Source organism: Desmodus rotundus, chromosome 6 (assembly GCF_022682495.2).
Source record: "Desmodus rotundus isolate HL8 chromosome 6, HLdesRot8A.1, whole genome shotgun sequence".
Taxonomy (NCBI): Eukaryota; Metazoa; Chordata; class Mammalia; order Chiroptera; family Phyllostomidae; genus Desmodus; species Desmodus rotundus.
In genome coordinates this window covers 86194155-86210548 of record NC_071392.1, presented here as the reverse complement: position 1 = coordinate 86210548, position 16394 = coordinate 86194155, and the positions used below count along the sequence as shown (strand labels likewise).

The 16394-nt window shown below is 42.9% G+C and overlaps 2 protein-coding genes across 6 annotated transcripts; both read right to left on the bottom strand.

Moving 5' to 3' along the window:
- Positions 1-2214: 2214 nt before the first annotated feature.
- On the bottom strand, positions 2215-8758 carry OR6B1 (olfactory receptor family 6 subfamily B member 1). 5 transcript variants are annotated; one of them, XM_045198801.2, is made up of 4 exons: positions 8610-8691; positions 8464-8515; positions 5662-5781; positions 2215-3887 (listed from the first exon to the last, which is right to left on the bottom strand). In XM_045198801.2, the coding sequence occupies exon 4, from the start codon at positions 3863-3865 to the stop codon at positions 2912-2914; it is 954 nt and encodes a 317-aa protein (XP_045054736.1). In that variant the 5' UTR covers positions 3866-3887; positions 5662-5781; positions 8464-8515; positions 8610-8691; the 3' UTR covers positions 2215-2911. The 5 variants fall into 5 exon arrangements, with proteins under 5 accessions (XP_045054736.1, XP_045054734.1, XP_045054735.1 ...); XM_045198799.2 differs by lacking the exon at positions 5662-5781 and having other exon boundaries at positions 2215-3890; XM_045198800.2 differs by lacking the exon at positions 5662-5781.
- Positions 8759-10234: 1476 nt separating this feature from the next.
- Positions 10235-15018, bottom strand: LOC128781277 (olfactory receptor-like protein OLF3). Its single transcript, XM_053927396.2, has 2 exons — positions 14095-15018; positions 10235-10303 (listed from the first exon to the last, which is right to left on the bottom strand). The coding sequence occupies exons 1-2, from the start codon at positions 15016-15018 to the stop codon at positions 10235-10237; spliced, it is 993 nt and encodes a 330-aa protein (XP_053783371.2).
- Between the last annotated feature and the right edge of the window lie 1376 nt (positions 15019-16394).

The window sequence follows — 16394 nt, the reverse complement described above, 5'->3', positions numbered from 1 at the left end:
AATGCCCCCTGTCTCACCTCTAAGGAACTTGTCATCGGATTTAATGCCCACCAAGATAATCCAAGATGGTCTCATTTCAAGATCCTTAACCTAATCACATGTCAAATAAGTTCACAACCACGAGTTCCAAGTGGAGGATGTAGACACAGCCTTTTGGGAGCCACCGTGCAACCCACCATATTAGGCATGTATGTGTGTGTGCATGTATGTGTGTTAGGCATGTATGTATGTACTAGGTGTGTGCAAATATATTCTCTGCCCTCTGTTCCTACCCATGAGGGTGACAAGCCTTTCTGTTGTGTCATTAATGTATCCCTACCACTGAAAATGGTGCCTAATAGGTACTACATACTCAATAAATATTAGCTGCATGAATTGGTTAATATGGTCACTCAGAAAACAGACTATGTGTGTAATTAATACATTTTTATTTTATTTTATTAGTTTCTTTGAGTTTGGTGATAACTAAATCCTGAAGGCTTACTCTCTGGGTAGTCTGCTAAAACTGACTACCGGAGCCTATACCATGGTTACCTAACCTGAGAAGGCTGGCTCAGAACCCCCGCCCTGGCTCAAAACCCGTCGCCTTTCAAGGAGCTCTCTTCTATGTACATGTACCCATCACACTGCCACCAGGCTCCTCTCTGTGGACTCCCTCACGGGTCTGACCTGTGCCCTCTGCTTTGCTTAGCCCATGCTGCAGGCATTCCTCTCACAAAGAGGCCAAGGTGACATTACTGATTCCCTTCTGCTTTTTGAAACACAACTTACTATAATTTATGGAGAAATATTACTTCTGCATACTCCCTCACGCAGACACTTATGGGAAAGAATCAAGAGACAAACAGCCCCTATGTGTGGAGTCTCCCAGGTTACCTCTGTGGAGCTCAGTCGGTGTGAGCCGGTTGCAGACAGACCTGGGGCGCTTCCCAGTGGGCTCCCCGAGGCAGGCACTAACTGAGTATCAGCCTACTTCAGCAGAGCACCAGCCCAGGTCTTGGACGATCAAGGCGTTTTGCATTAAGTCAGTTGGCCCGTATAACCACTGTGTAAGGGAGGCAGAGCACGCATTTTTATTGTTATTTTGCTTAAGAAGAATCAGTGTTTCAGCATGTGGACATGGTTTGTCCCAGGGCACGTGATAAAAATATATCTGGGACTGAAACTCAGATTGTCGAGAGCCAGTTGGTTGCTTTTAGGCCTTATTCCTTCCGACGATGACTTGCCTGCTTTCCATGCACATATTGCATAGACCTCCATTGCTTTGCCATTATGTTTTTATTCGTATGCACTGTCTCAGAAAATAGTCACTTTTTTATATGCGTAGGTTTTGAATGGCAATATATTTGTAACATTTTTGAAAATACTTATTCTCTAAAGCAAGGTAGGCTTGCATTTTATCTTTGTTTCTTTTCCTTTCTGAGGACTGTACTTCACATTTGTCCGTGTTTATCTTATCAACCGTTCCCCAGATGCAGTCATCGTCATCGAGGACTCCAGCCACAGCCCCTGCACAGTGAGTTTCCACACTCGGCTTGCAGAAGAAGCGTGTTTGCTCTCTAAGGAGATCCATGAGCTAAGAGAGGCCCTGGGCCCAGAGTCAGGAGACCTGGGCTTTCGACACCGCTCCCCACTGTCTGTGACTGGACACCGTGAACTTCCCTAAGCTTCTGTTCTGGAAGTTTGTAAAATATAGCAAAGAGGCAAAGAAATGCCTCTTACTTCAAAAGAAAGAGAAAATATTTTTGAAAGTATATTACTTGTTCTTAGCTAAAAAAGAAAAAAAAAGTTGCAAATGCCAAACGCCATCTTTTTAAAATTCTTCTAATGAGAGATTTAACATCCCACCGACAAGGGCTTGTTGTATGGGATACAGCGCAAAGCACAGCTCCCTTGGCCATTGGCAAAAGTGTGAACCGGGAGAGAGTAGGCATATCTGTGCGCCCTTCTGGGAGTGCATGGGCACTCGTGATCAGAAAGGACTAGTGTGCAAGTAGGGTGTCAGATAAGCAAGGAGGAGAATCGAGAGTCACTGTGGCATAGAATGAAAATCTGTCAAATCCGTAAACAACCTCATTGCTTGTGTGTGCTGTGTGCGGCGAAGGAGGGAAGGCCGGGGAAGGGAAAGAAAACTGATGAGGAATGAGAACACCGAGTCCAGAAGAAAAGATGACCGAGGAGGGCAAGTTTCATTCAGCAAACAGTACGTTTGATGATTTTATTTGTCATCTGTTTTGTGCTCATCCACTAGAGGATACCAACAAACTTGTTGTGACATCTAGAAGGGAAAGGTGGAAGCCAAATACAAAGCAACCGTATAAGTTATGTCAGAAGACAGGACTCAATTGTATAAGGTACACGTCATGTACAGACAACAGAAAGTGCTATCGCCAGCGGAAGCAGGAAGGTATCTAACACAGGGAACCAGGTGCTGACAAAACATGGTGGATGGCCTAGTGAAGCAGTCTACACTCTCTGCCACCGAGACCGACTCCAGCTCACCATCCACAATGGAATGGTGGGGAAGCCGCTCCCCCAGTCTCAGTTGGGAAGCTGGGAGCTCAGGAAGCCAGCACCAATCTGTGGGTCTCGAAGCCCTTAATGTGCGCTACATCCCCAAAAAACTAACCCATAGGCTGCCACCTCCCTCCCTGCCTAACTCAGTTTAGTGTTTACTCACAGGCTAGAATCCTCATTTTTGGGTCCCAGCCAAAGAGAATTCTCGACACAAGCACTATTTCCACAGAGCAGAGCACACATGCTTGGAGGCAGGCCTCAGGAGATGAGCAAGAGCCTGTGATTGATGTATGTGGTGACGCCCCGTTCACAGGAGCCCCACCCGGCTGAGGTGTTAAAGGAGAAAAGACGGAGGATGGAAGGGCAGGCCACAAACCAAATCCTGTCTCTCCTTCTAATCATTTGTAAGAGACGACTCAGAGCAGATGGCCGGGCAGTAGACCAGCTTCTTCAGAGCCTCCTTGACCTCTCGGTTCCTTAGGCAATAAATGAAAGGGTTGAGAGCAGGGGTGACAATGGCATAGAAGATGGAAATAACTTTGTTCATGTTGAAGGCGTGGATGGCTCGGGGCCGGGCGTACATGAAAATCGTGGCCGAGTAGAAGACGGTGACCACCACAAGGTGGGAGGCGCACGTAGAGAAGGCTTTCTGCTTTCCCGTGGGCATGCGCAGAACGGTGGCCAGGATGCACCCATAAGACAGGACAGTGACAGACAGGGGGAAGAGGAAGATGACCAGTGCCAGGATGAAGTCCACCAACTCAGCCAGGGACATGTCCGTGCAGGAGAGGTTAAGCACTGGAGAGATGTCACAGAAGAAGTGATTGATGACATTGGGGCCACAGAAGTTGAGGCGAGAGATGAAGTAGATCTTAGCCAAGGAGATGCCAAAGCCTATGGCCCAGGAGGCCAGAGCCAGGCGGGAGCAGAGCCTGTGGCTCATAGCGGTGTGGTAGTGCAGCGGGCGGCAGATGGCCACGTAACGGTCATAGGCCATGGCAGCCAGCAGCACACACTCTGTACACATGAGCGCTATAAAGAAGTAAAGCTGGATCATGCAGTGGGTGAAGGAGATGCTGTTGCGCACAGACCAGAAACTAAACAGCAACTTGGGTACCGTCACGGAGATGTACCAGGTCTCCAAGAAGGACAGGTTGGCCAGAAAGAAGTACATAGGCTTGTGCAGTGGCCGGTTCTGCTGCACCAGCAGGATGATGACGGCGTTTTCAGCCACTGTCAAAACATAGGCCGTGAGGAACATCAGGAACAGGGCTGCACGCACTCCCCAGGTCCCCGGGAACCCCACCAGAATGAACTGGGTGACCCGTGTCTGGTTCTGCACTTCCATATTGGAGACACAGGGTTTAGCTCTGCTGGGGGAGAAATCGCACAGTCAGCCGCCATGGTCCCGTTAGAATCGTCCATCCTTTGCCTTCTCCTACTATCCATGACCGTAAGAGGTATCATTTAGTGAAAATAGATTATAAGCTAGACCATACGCTGGGTACATTATTTCCTAGAGAAACTTAATTCTCACATAGCCTCTTTACATGTGTCGTTATACCCACGTTAGTGACGAAGGCACTGAGTCTTGGAGCAGTACGTATTAAGTAACTTACCAAGTTCTCACTGGGAGCCAGGTAGCAATCACATTCACACCTAAGTCGAAAGCCCACGTTCTGCCTAATATCCTACGGTGTCCTTCACAACCACATTGAACAGTATCAGGCCTCCTTGCACATGTTCCCATCGCCAGTCCCAAAGAACATACCTGAATTTCCTTGCCTATCATCTACCCAGAGCTCTGTAAGTTCTTCCTTACAACCCATCACCCCTCACCTACTAGCCCTCCCTTTTCCTCTCCATCCGCAGAGAGGGACTGCAGCTGTTCACGCCTGCAAGGGGCTCGTGGAACATCTGGACCATGTCTGTCCTTCATCTGCCACACAGGGTGGGGCAAGTTAGGTTTACAGCTGTTTGTACAGAAAATAATACAATAATTAATAAATAACCATACAAGAACAAACTGTTTCACATACTCATAACTGTAAGCCTACTTCTGCCGCTCCCTGTGTGACCTTGAAACATAGTCCTCTATAAAACCCCATTTTCTGTTCTGTAAATGGAAATATTAATATCCATTCAGCTTATGTCATTGTGGATCAAACCCCAAGTGAAATCGTGTAAATGCAATTTTATAGTGTATGAATGATGAATAACAATCAGGGCGAAAGGGACTGGTACCCCAACACAGGCATTAAGAAGCTAGGTTTGGACTAGAAGAGGGAGGAGAATAAACTCTGTGTGCCCAGCAGAGCAGTAAGCAAGAGAAACAGGGGCTTCCCCTCGGGAAGCTTTCAGTCCTGGCAGGCAGGGTGAGAGTCTCTGGGTGGAGATGTTTTAAAAATAAGAAAACAAAGACAGAAACACATGAAATTTGAGACATTTTCTATGAAGGCTGAAAAACAGAAAATGATACTAGTGTGATCAGGGAAGGCCTCGGACCAATGAGGCAGTGGCATTGGGCAGGGAAGGGTGCCAGGTTCCTGGCCCTTGGAAGAGCCGAGCTTGGCTGGGCTGGGCTGGGATGAGAGGCACAGTTTGACAGGCCCCCACCAGCATGCACATGGTGCCCTGGGTCGCAATGAGGGATCTGGAAAGGGTTTTCATACACTGCGAGGCAAGTAGGGATGGAAGCTGAAGAGGGGCATGGTATGATTCATGCTCTGGAGAGACGGCTCTATCATTGCAAAAGACTCCGTGGAAGCAAGAGTGGGAGGTCGTGAGACTGGCTGGAGGCTAATCAGAGGAGGTAACAGTGACCTTGACCACCAATGTGGTGTCAGAGAAGAGGGTGGATTTAAGGTATGTCTTAGGAGAATCTCTAACAGTAGTCGATGGGTGGGATTTGGGGGTAAAGGAAGAAGAGAAATCAAACAGGAATCTCATATATGAGCTTATGACACAGACATGATGCTATGCACTGAGATGGGGAAAACTTGGGAAGTTCCCAGGCACTTTCCTTATAGTTGAGGACATGGCAAAGGGCGAGAATTCGGTAAGGTTATGGTTCGAATAGTTTTGACAAGAAGCCTAAGCAATCAGTCCAGAAAATTCTCCAACATTAATGTATTGATTACTTACTCAGTGCTGGGAAGTTTGCCAAGTACCTTTCACACGATCTCCCATTAAATCCACAAAACACTGCTAATGAGGAATTGTCATCCCAATTTCACAGAAGACGCTGTGATTTAGATTGCATTTCTAAGTGAGAGAGTGGTGAGATCAGAATTACAGCAAAGCTGAGATCTGTCTGTCTGCGCAAGTGCACCCTTAACCACTGGGCTGCCACGTGGAGGTGACAGGTGACAGGTGCCAGGCTTGGGACTCACCACCTCTTCCTACATTTAAAATTTCTGACTATTTTAGGAAATATTATCTAATCCTATTGAAATTGCATCTTAGGTACATGCTATTATGGATAATCCCAAGTTAACTTGGAATTATATATATATATATATTTATTTCCTTTGGGCATATGCTATTATAGATAATCCCAAATTAATTTAGGATTATATATTATGTATATTTATATTTATTTATTTATTTATTTACATATCTATATATTTATATATTGCATATAAATGTATCATATGTTATATATTATATTATAAATATAAATCATATATTATATTATAAATATATGTTACATAAATATATACAATGTACATTTATAAATATATACAATGTACATTTATAAATATATTTAAACATATATTTAATATATAAAATATAATAGATTTATTCATATAACATACTTTAATTATTTTATATATTTATATATTCACATATTTATTTATATAATATAATTTATTATATTTAATTATATGTTAATATACTGTGTATTTGTTTATGTGTATGATATAATTTATTGTATTTATTTAATTATATATTAATATACTGTGTATGTATTTACATGATAATGTTTTATTTTATATTATATACATATATAAAAATATAACATACCTATATATTTATATAAATATATTAAAATATATTTATATATATATACATAAAATGTTCAGTTGGCCAAAAAGTCCATTTAGTTATTTTCCATAAAATAAAAGACATAGTTTTCATTTTCATCAATAACTTTATGGATTTGGATATTTTAAGTATGTCAGTTATATCTTGCTAGTGGCTTTTAGTGGGGAGAGGCCAGGGGTGCTGCTAAATATCTTCCAATGCCTAAGACAGCCCCCAGCAAAGAATTATTTGGCCAAAATGTAAATAGTACCAAGAAACTTCGCAAACCACTGTTGACACACTTGATCAGTCACAGCACCTTCTCCATACACAAATCTTGGTTTTTTGCATTTCAGTTACATTTTTGCCTTTCTTCAAATAATACAGCATAAAACACCAAAAATGTTGTATACCTTCTTCCATCTTCAATATCAAAATAGCTGTACAAAAATTCACCAATTTTGACACATTTTTTTAAAAAATACACGCTGATATGACAGCTGTCACAATACAATCTAAGAAAATTCTTTCAAGTGAAGTTAAAGACAATGAAGCACTACTAGAGCCATCGTATGGAAAAGACAAAAAGAACTTTTTGGCCAACCTAATACATATAACAGAGATACGCACTCCCTCAGACAAGCAAAACAGAAATGAGCATATAGAAATGCTTGGTAAATGTATCAGAGACAAGATAATCATTGGGCTGAGTCTTGAAATAAAAATAAATGGGAGGACAAGGCATGGTGGGCACATGAATAGAGCTACGAAACAGCCTGGCATTTTCAGGAAGCATCTCAGTACGGCCTGACTGCTGTGTGAGTGGGCAAAGTATGAATGAATGGAAGAGTAAACAGGGACAGAGAGAGAGAGAGAGAGAGAGAGAGAGAGAGAGAGAGAGGAAGGGACTGTAACTAGCATCAATGGCTACATCATGGAGACCTTTGCATGCAATGCTAAGGCATTTAAGAATTACTCTATAGTACAGACAACAAGTAAGAACTGGATGTTTTTCAGCAGACTCTAACATCCTCGCATCTCACCCTGGCTTTAGATGTTGGGGATGGATCAGGATGGGTCACAGCTGCCAAAACAGAGACTGAGAGACTCAGAGCAGACTCTTAAAGATACACACAAACAATGTTGGTTGAAAAAGCTTACGTGGATGCACCTGTTCAGAAATTATACCAGTAACTTTGCACTCCTAAAGGAAGCTGAAGAAAATAAAATTTCCCTTGCCCTAACTAAATGAAGAATGCCCAGCACTAATTATTGCATACTAACAGGAGGAATTGACCATATTCATTGTCAGTGTATTATTTTTACTGTAAAATGTGTAGACCTTTCCACTCATAATAGTTTCTACTCCATTACAATGTGCACTTAAACTTGTTTCCCCTCCTAACAGATTTTTACCATTGATCCAGAATCAAATATCTTATCTCCTTCTCTCCATTCTTTTGCCTGTTGTGTTTGCACCCTCCCTTAATTTTGTCTGGGTTGTACACGCGCATAGGTTTCAAGTAATTTAAATTTGAGGAAAATATCACTTTCATCCCTGCCAAGACAGCAGCTGTTTTTGTGACCACAAGCACAAGAGATTCACCAGGAAGACACAGCAGCCGGCAGGACAGGATGCCAGAGGGCATGGGAAGAGCTGCCGGCTGGGATCAGAATCTGGGGCACTTATTTCTAATCCACCACCAAGAGATGCCCCTCCGGGGTATAGGAGTCTGTTCCCTCCACACCTGGCTGCACTAAACATTCAAAAGACGAGACTATCAATTGACTGCCAGGAACTGAGTTAGGGTAGAAGAAAGGCATGTGACAATAAGATTAAATATTTAGGGTTTAAACGCTGCTAAGCCACAGAGCTGCCTGCGTAGTTGAAAAAGTAATTCTCTGGGACAGGACACTTACCTTCGCTCAACAGCCTCTGGTGGTGTAGGATGTGAAAAATTCTTCACGGATTCTAAAATAGGAAGAAGCAGAAAAGAAAGATTCAGGTATTGAACAGATGTGAGGAACCCACTCTCTACACCTAGCAGCAAGCGGGCACAGGTTACCCAGTGGCTGTCAAACGGACAGCCAGGGCTGGATGAGAGGGCAGCCCGGGGTTCGATGACCACGGTGGTGCCTGGCGTGGCCCTAGGCTGGCTCTCTGAGCACCCAGGGGCCAGAGCGCCCATCGCCGTCCCGGGGAAGCTGCCGTGAGGTCTTAGGCCCCTCGAGCTGTGAAGGTCTTTGGATTCTGAGGGATTTATATGGTATGGAGACTTTCCCTGACGCTGTGGAGACCCAAGAGAAAAGAACCTGGATGGTGGCAGGTGAGGTCTCTGTGGGAACCACGAACAATTTCCATGGGCCTGTTGTGACAAATTTATTTGTTTTATATGATATTAGTTCCATAGGGGGAAAAACCTACTTGTCGCCACATGCTTTGAAAAGAACCACGTTTGAATTTATTTCTCATTGAAACATGAAGAGAAAAAAATTACTACTTTTAAATCTATTTGCAGATTGTCAATTATTATTCAAGGTCTTATCAGTGTTCCAAGAGACATATTAATACCCAAAGTAGACTTATATTGTTACACTTTGGTACATTTTGAATTAAAGGTTTTGTTATAAATATTTGTGCCATAATTGTGTGTAAATAAACTTATCATGTGAGGGGATCAGCATGAGTGTGTCAACTGCCTTTGGCAGCCACTTGACTAATAGTTCATGTTCCGGGACAAAACTCCAGTTTGCCACACATCACCTCGCTGTAACCTGCTGAACTATGAAGCCACCCGCACAGGAAGGAAAGCTGTCACGTTCCACGGTGGGAAATGGCGATACGTACAGTCATAATCAATTCAATCTGCCGCACTTGTCAGTGGCATAAGCAGCCTTCAATACAGTTTCTCTTGCAGACTGAAATATCAAAACCAAATTGCAGCAAATAAAAATAAAGCAGTTCTTTCAAATCTCCAGCCTCAATTTATCTTGAAATCCTGGAAGAACTCTGACATCCTCTAGAATGTACAATTTGGTATCCACAATTTCGCAACATGGATCTTAAATATATTGTGATGTGGTGGTCACTAATAGAAATGGAAATGACAGTGTCCACCAAAGGATAGTTGCGCTAATCACGAGTAGTCACCTCCGTGCTGGCAAGTGGGAGGGAGATGGGATCGGGGAGCACACTTCCCCAAAGCCAGGGCATGCCCTTCCATGTGAAAGGGTCTTGTGCATTACCGTGACTGTGGCCCTTTATACAAGATGGTTGGGGTCCGGATTTCACGCAAATAATCCCAAATAGGTTGGAGATGGTCAGCAGACACAAACTGGCTATAGTCCACGACACACTGACACTATCTCATCCTAGGATTCAGCTATACAGGCTTTTCCTGGAGCTATTTTTGTCTCTGCCTGTTGGCAGTTCTAGTTGGAGAATTTTTCAGATCCCTGTCCAGGATACATGGGAGGAAATCAGGAAACTGGGAACTCACTGTTGTGTTGTCCCTCAGGTCCTGGGGTCCCTTGGTTGTCGGCCTTTTATTTTCTATCTGTTTTTGTGTTATGTCCAGGATTTTCAATCATAAGGGGAAATATATATTTTTTTATTGCTGAGCAGAGTGTTACCACAGTTTGTTATCTAGTCACCATTTGGACAAGTAAGGGGTCCTGAAGCTTCAGGTCATTAGCTTGATGGCAAATCTTCTTCAGGATGCAGGAGAGGAGAGCTAACTGTAGATGCAATGCCTGTGAGGTGACCACAGAGCACACGGAAGGAGTGACCATATGTGTTTGCATGGAACCTACACTGGGAAAGAGGGGTAACAAGACGAGATATGGGGGGGCTGCTAACAGATGAGAAAAGTATGCTAGGGTGAATGTAATAGAGGTAAAACGTGTTGGACTTATACTGTATGGAGTTAACTGCAAAGAGAGGAATTAGAGTGAATTAGAGTGGAGAAGTTAGAGGTAGTACAATGATTGGCAATAGAAAGGTCTAGGCAGGGGTATCCAGCCCACAGCCCAGAATGGCTATGAAGGCAGCCCAACACAAAATCGTAAATGTACTTAAAACCTTTTTTCTCTCATCGGTTTTTGTTTGTGTTTGTGTATTTAATGTGTGGCCCAAGACAACTCTTCTTCTTCCAGAGTGGCTCAGAGATGCCAAAAGATTGGACACTGCTGGTAGGGTATAATCACAGAAATAGGTGACCAGAAGTGGGTTAGAGGTCCAGACATTGGAAGGAGAGAAGAAGTCAACCAATTGAGAGGCCGGGATGCCAAATGGATCTGCATAGATGTAGAAAATGGCTGTAGTAGCGCTTAGTTGTCTTTAACTTCATTCGAAAGAATTTTGTTAGATTGTACTGTGACAGCTGTCATATCAGCGTACATTAAAAAAATCAAAATTGGTGAATTTTTGTGCAGCCATTTTAAAATTGAAGATGGAAGAAAATACGCACCATTTTCAGCATATTATGCTGTATTATTTCAAGAAATGTTAAAATACAACTGCAAAGCAAAAAACAATTTGTGCTTTGTATGGAGAAGGTACTGTGACTGATCAAACCTGTCAAAAGTGGTCTGTGAAGTTTCTTGGTACTATTTACATTTTGGCCGAATAGTTCTTTGCTGTGGGGCTGTCTTAGGCATTGGAAGATGTTTAGCAGCGGCCCCGGCCTCTACCCACTAAAAGCCACTAGCAAGATATAGCCGACATACCCAAAATATCCAAATCCATAAAGTTACTGGTGAAAATGAAAAATGTGTCTTTTATTTTATGGAATAAGCTAAACGGGCTTTTGGCCAAGCCAATAAAATGAAGAGGACAGACAGTAAGCAATGAGAAATAGAGGGTGCGATGGTGCTGTAGTTTGATAGCATATGTGTCAAAGGAGCTGGGGTTATTCGGAGGAAAGTAGAAAGGTCTGGAAGGAGCAGAGGAGCAGGAGAGACACGCTCTTCCCCATTCCACCTACTGTCTGAGGAGGAAATATGGGAGGCAAAGGGTCTGTGTTTGAGAGGGCGGAGGGGAACCAGCATTCTCAGTGAACAGTCAGGTTCAAATAGAACACGACAAGAAGACTGCATTCAAGGAAGACACTCAGAAGAGAGAGCAGTTTGCTGAAAACAGAGCACGAGTTTCAGGTGACAATGAAGAGTGATTGTGGTATCACAGGAAGTTAGCATTAGGCCAAAGTGAGATACAAGTCCAGGTGAGGAAGGAAACCTGTGTAGTGGGGACTTCCTGCCAGGCCTCCTCACAGAAACGGGGCTGGGAGGCGTGACAAAATTGCCCGGGATAGTCTCTTAAGGGAAGGTGATTAACCAGAACTAATTAAGCCCACTTTCTCGACTGGGCTCCATCCAAGTCCTCATATCCCACAGGGGCGGCAGCTTTATTTTGTACTTATCACTCTGGCTTTGATTTCTTCACTTTCAACACATGAAAATGTATAGCTTTTAAAGCTTAATTTTAGAAGGTTTTAGCTTGTTGCCTGTCCTATCACAACTTAGTGTTCACGTCCCCAGTCTTTTACTTTAAGCCATTTTTTTGGTGCCTGAAGTTCTTTTCACATTTTTTGTTGTAATTGTAATCGCCTTTTAAAGAACAAATGGGTAATAATTTTATTGAGTTCTTGCCTATGCATTTATGTCATTGTTTAAAAGCGAATGATGTCAGGAGAATGAAAAGATAAGCTACACACTGGAAGAAAGTTTTTGTAAAAGATCCATCTGATAAATAACTATTATCCAAAGTATATGAAGAACTCTTAAAACTTCACAATAAGAAAACATCCTGATTTATAAATGGCCCTATTCCTTAACAAACACCTCATCGAAGATAACCAGATAGCACATAAATATATGAAAATATGCTTTGCATCATATGTCATCAGGAAAATGCAAATTAAAACAATAATGTAATACTACTACCCATCTGTTAGAACAGCCAAAATCCAGAACACTGAGAAACAGCACCCAGTGCTGGCGGAAGATGGAGCAATGGAAATGCTCACTTGTCGCTGGTGGGGATGCAAAATGGTGCAGCCACTTTGGAAGGCAGTTTGGTGGTTTTTACAAGTCTAAACATACCTTTACCATATGATCCAACAATTATGTGTCTTGTTATTTACCCAAAGGAGTCAAAAGTATGTTTACACAAAACCTAGAAGCTTTATTCATGATTACCAAAACTTGAGAACAAACGGTGTCCTTCAGGAGGGGGCGGATAAATTGGGGAACATACAGATAATGGAATATTATGCAGGTCCAACGAGAAACGAACTCTGAAGCCACAAAAAGACAGGTAGGAAATGTAAATGTATAGTACTAAGGCAAAGAAGCCAATCTGAAAAGACTGCATACTCTATGATTTCAATCAGATAGCATCTGGACCCATTTTTGCCACCCAAAGGTAGGTTTGCAGTGAGATACAATTGACATGTACTATTGGGTATTTCTTTTCATAACTTTTTCCGTTTATTATATGTATGGAACGGAAAGGGAAAGTAAATTAAATGGAATAATTTAGAGAATCAAAATTCAAAATAACCTTGGAAAGTTGGTTTGATGTGTGAAAATCAATAACAATTAGCAGAGCTAAATATACACACCTACATTTAAGTTTTAACAAAAGACCACAGTGGGTGTGGAGACCTTGTAACCAGTTTATGGGAAATAGATCTTGGAAAATTAGTTAAATAAAAGACTATGACCATGAATAATTTTGGAAATAGATTTGGTGATGATTACACAACACTTTTGAATGCAATTAATGCTACTGAATTGTACTCTTAAAAGATGGCTAATGCAGCAACTTTTATGTTATATATATTTTACCACAGCAAAAAAGATCATAGTAAAGTTACAGATATTTTCCATATTAAAAGCAACTGCTTCTTGAAAAGCAAATGAGATCCAATATGCTGGTCTGAACAAGTATTGTGTTCGTGTATTATTTACTCCAGGATATGACATCACATTCTAGATGAAGACACAAATGGTGTTGGAAGTTAAAAAATTGCTGTCATTTGAGAAAGAGTCAGAGAAACTATTTGTGGTTATCCTGAAGGAAATAAGGTTGTTCTACAGCTAACTGGAGTATTGTCCAGTGGAAGAGGGGCAGACATTCTCCACTCTGTTTCACAAGCTAGAACAAGCCCGAATCTGTGGAATTCATTTATCTATTGATGCCAAATACCATTCCTGCTTGATGAAGCCACAGATCATTCCTTCTGACGTTGATACACCAGTAAAACCAAAAAGGGTCATATGAAGTCTAAATACCACTGGATACCTGGGCCAAGAGGATCTAAGACGAGGCTCTATCGTGCCCCGCTGACACAAATCATCTCATATTGGCCTGTGGAAGACAATTCATTCATCAGATGGACGAACACTTCATTCAAATGCAAGGATTTCACCATACTGGTCTTCTTCAGTGTAAATGTGGGAGTCCCATCCACACTAATGTGATCTCCAGCTTGTTTTGATGATACATTATGAGAAGTTATTATAGTCTTTTACCTTTTATCTCTGAATTTCTCTTAAGAGTTTCTGGAGAGCAGCCATAACGTCCTTATTTCTCAAGCTGTAGATCAAGGGGTTCAGCATAGGTGCCAACACAGCGTAGAACAGAGCAACCATCTTCTCCTCTTCCACTGAGGAGGTGGAGCGTGGCCCCAGGTAGGTAAAGATGGTAGCCCCAAAGCACATGGTCACCACAGTGAGGTGGGAAGCGCAGGTCCCAAAGGCTTTGCTACGTCCCTGAGCAGAGCGAATACGCAGAATGGCAGCGACAATATGACCATAGGAGAATAGGACCAGGGAACAGGGAAGCATGATGACCAGAAACCCTGAGATGGCCACCATGACCATGTTGAATGAGATGTCCACGCAGACCAGCCTCAGCACTGCCAAAGTCTCACAGGCAAAGTGATTAATGATATTGTGACACAGGGGAAGCCGAAAGGTGATGATCGTTTCCATCAGGGAATTCATGAAACCAGCCACCAAGCTGCCAGCAGCCAGCCCCAGGCACAGCCCCCCATGCATGATGACTGTGTAGTGCAGTGGGTGGCACACCGCCACATAGCGGTCATAGGCCATGGCTCCCAGCAGGAAGAACTCAGAGCTGCCCATTGCCAGGGACACACAGAGCTGGAGCACACAGCTATGGAAAGGGACAGACTTCCGGGCTGAGAAGAAGTGGGCGAGCATCTGTGGGACAATACTGTTTGCATAACAAAGGTCCACAAAGGATAAAACGGTGAGGAAGAAGTACATGGGGGTGTGAAGCCTGCTGTCCAGTCTGATCAGAAGGAGAATGAGGACATTTCCCACAACGGTCACCAAGTACATGCTCAGGAACAAGACAAAGAGGGAGACCTGTGCCCCATGGCCACTGGCCAGCCCCAGCAGAATGAACTCTCTCACCCACGTCTGGGTTTTATTTTCCTGGTTCATGAGCTTCTGAGGGCCAAACTGAAGATGCTGATGTAACAAGTCAGGGAAACTCAGGATTGGCTTATAGAACTTTATGGAATCCATCTCAACTTGACATTTCCCTACAACATCTCAGTCAAACTGTGCTTGAACACATCTGCAGATGATAAACACGACAGGGTCAGCTGTGCAGCTGGAGAGCAAGGAGAAAGAGGCTGCATTCTTGGAATTCAGTTTGGGGGGCATAATTTCCCCCAAACACTTGCTCTTAAATGGGAGAAGGACATGAAGTATTAAGATTTACAACTCTACTCAATTTAGTAGTTATAGTGGGGGAAATCCTCCTAGTGAGAAAGTGTTTGTCCACATGAAAGATGGATTTCTGAAACAGGCTCAGTAGTACCATTTCACCCCTTTTTGTCACCTGGGTTTCCTCTCTAAATATCTCTGACACAACCCTACTTACCTCTCCTCAGTGGAATGTACCTATGAAATCTAAGTGTTTTAAATAAAAATATTCTACAGGGTTTTTCCCCACTAACTGGTTTTGAATTTATTGTCTGTAACTTGCTGTTTTACCTTCAGGGTGTGAGATGGGAGTCCCCTTCTCCACCTACGTCACACAAGTGCCCCAGTCAGGCAAGACCAAACCACGAGGGTCTATCACAACCCTAATTCAGGAATCAGGTGTTGCATAGAGAAGGTGTGGACATAGACTCTAAAATTCATCTCTTATGCCCCCAAGAGGAGTTGAAGGTCATGTTTATTGGTGTCAGGTAATTACTTAGTACAGTCTTCTCTTAAGGAAAGGACAGCTCATTCCCTCACAGAGTAACATTGGTATGTCCTCACCAGTGAAGACAGAAAGATAGAAGGTCAGGACACACAACTGTAGAAACCAAGGTCATAGGCTGTAGTGGTTCTTTGATCCCCAAACAGAATTTCTTTATGTTCGCTCACCCACACAGAAGGAAATGAGTGACCCATAACTGAAGGATGCAGATGGGAGTCTGAGGTCTGGGAGACGGTTCTGTGGCAATACTTGTAAGGTCATTATTCCAATGGCTTCTAGACTGTTCGTGCCCTGACTATAGACAGACAGCAGACTCCAGTTGCCTGTATCGAAAGCTTCCAGTTTCAATCTTTAAAGTGATTGTCAGATAGCAAGCCACCAATGACACAGGTGGTTTGGGGAACTTAAGATTATAGCTCATTCTTGTAAAGATAGCGATATTCAGATGGCTAGTCATAAGATATTGAGAATTTAGTATTGTGTTTAATATGCTCCAAAATTTCAAGAAATTTGATAAATACATACCTTTCAGAAGGTGAGTGTCACGCAATAGAAGTGATCGAACCAATGTCAGGCCCCACACTCAAGGCCTTGCACAGGCAAC

What these genes read in the sequence shown, in the direction of transcription:
- LOC128781277 (XM_053927396.2), bottom strand. Translation starts at nt 15,018, where the DNA reads ATGAACCAGGAAAATAAAACCCAGACGTGGGTGAGAGAGTTCATTCTG. An exon ending in TCCAGAAACTCTTAAGAGAA is followed by an intron (nt 10,304 to 14,094) that starts ATTCAGAGATAA and finishes CTCTGTGGTCAC; the next exon opens with CTCACAGGCATTGCATCTAC.
- OR6B1 (XM_045198798.2), bottom strand. Translation starts at nt 8,732, where the DNA reads ATGGGCGCTCTGGCCCCTGGGTGCTCAGAGAGCCAGCCTAGGGCCACG. An exon ending in CCAGAGGCTGTTGAGCGAAG is followed by an intron (nt 3,891 to 8,463) that starts GTAAGTGTCCTG and finishes TTTCTCCCCCAG; the next exon opens with CAGAGCTAAACCCTGTGTCT.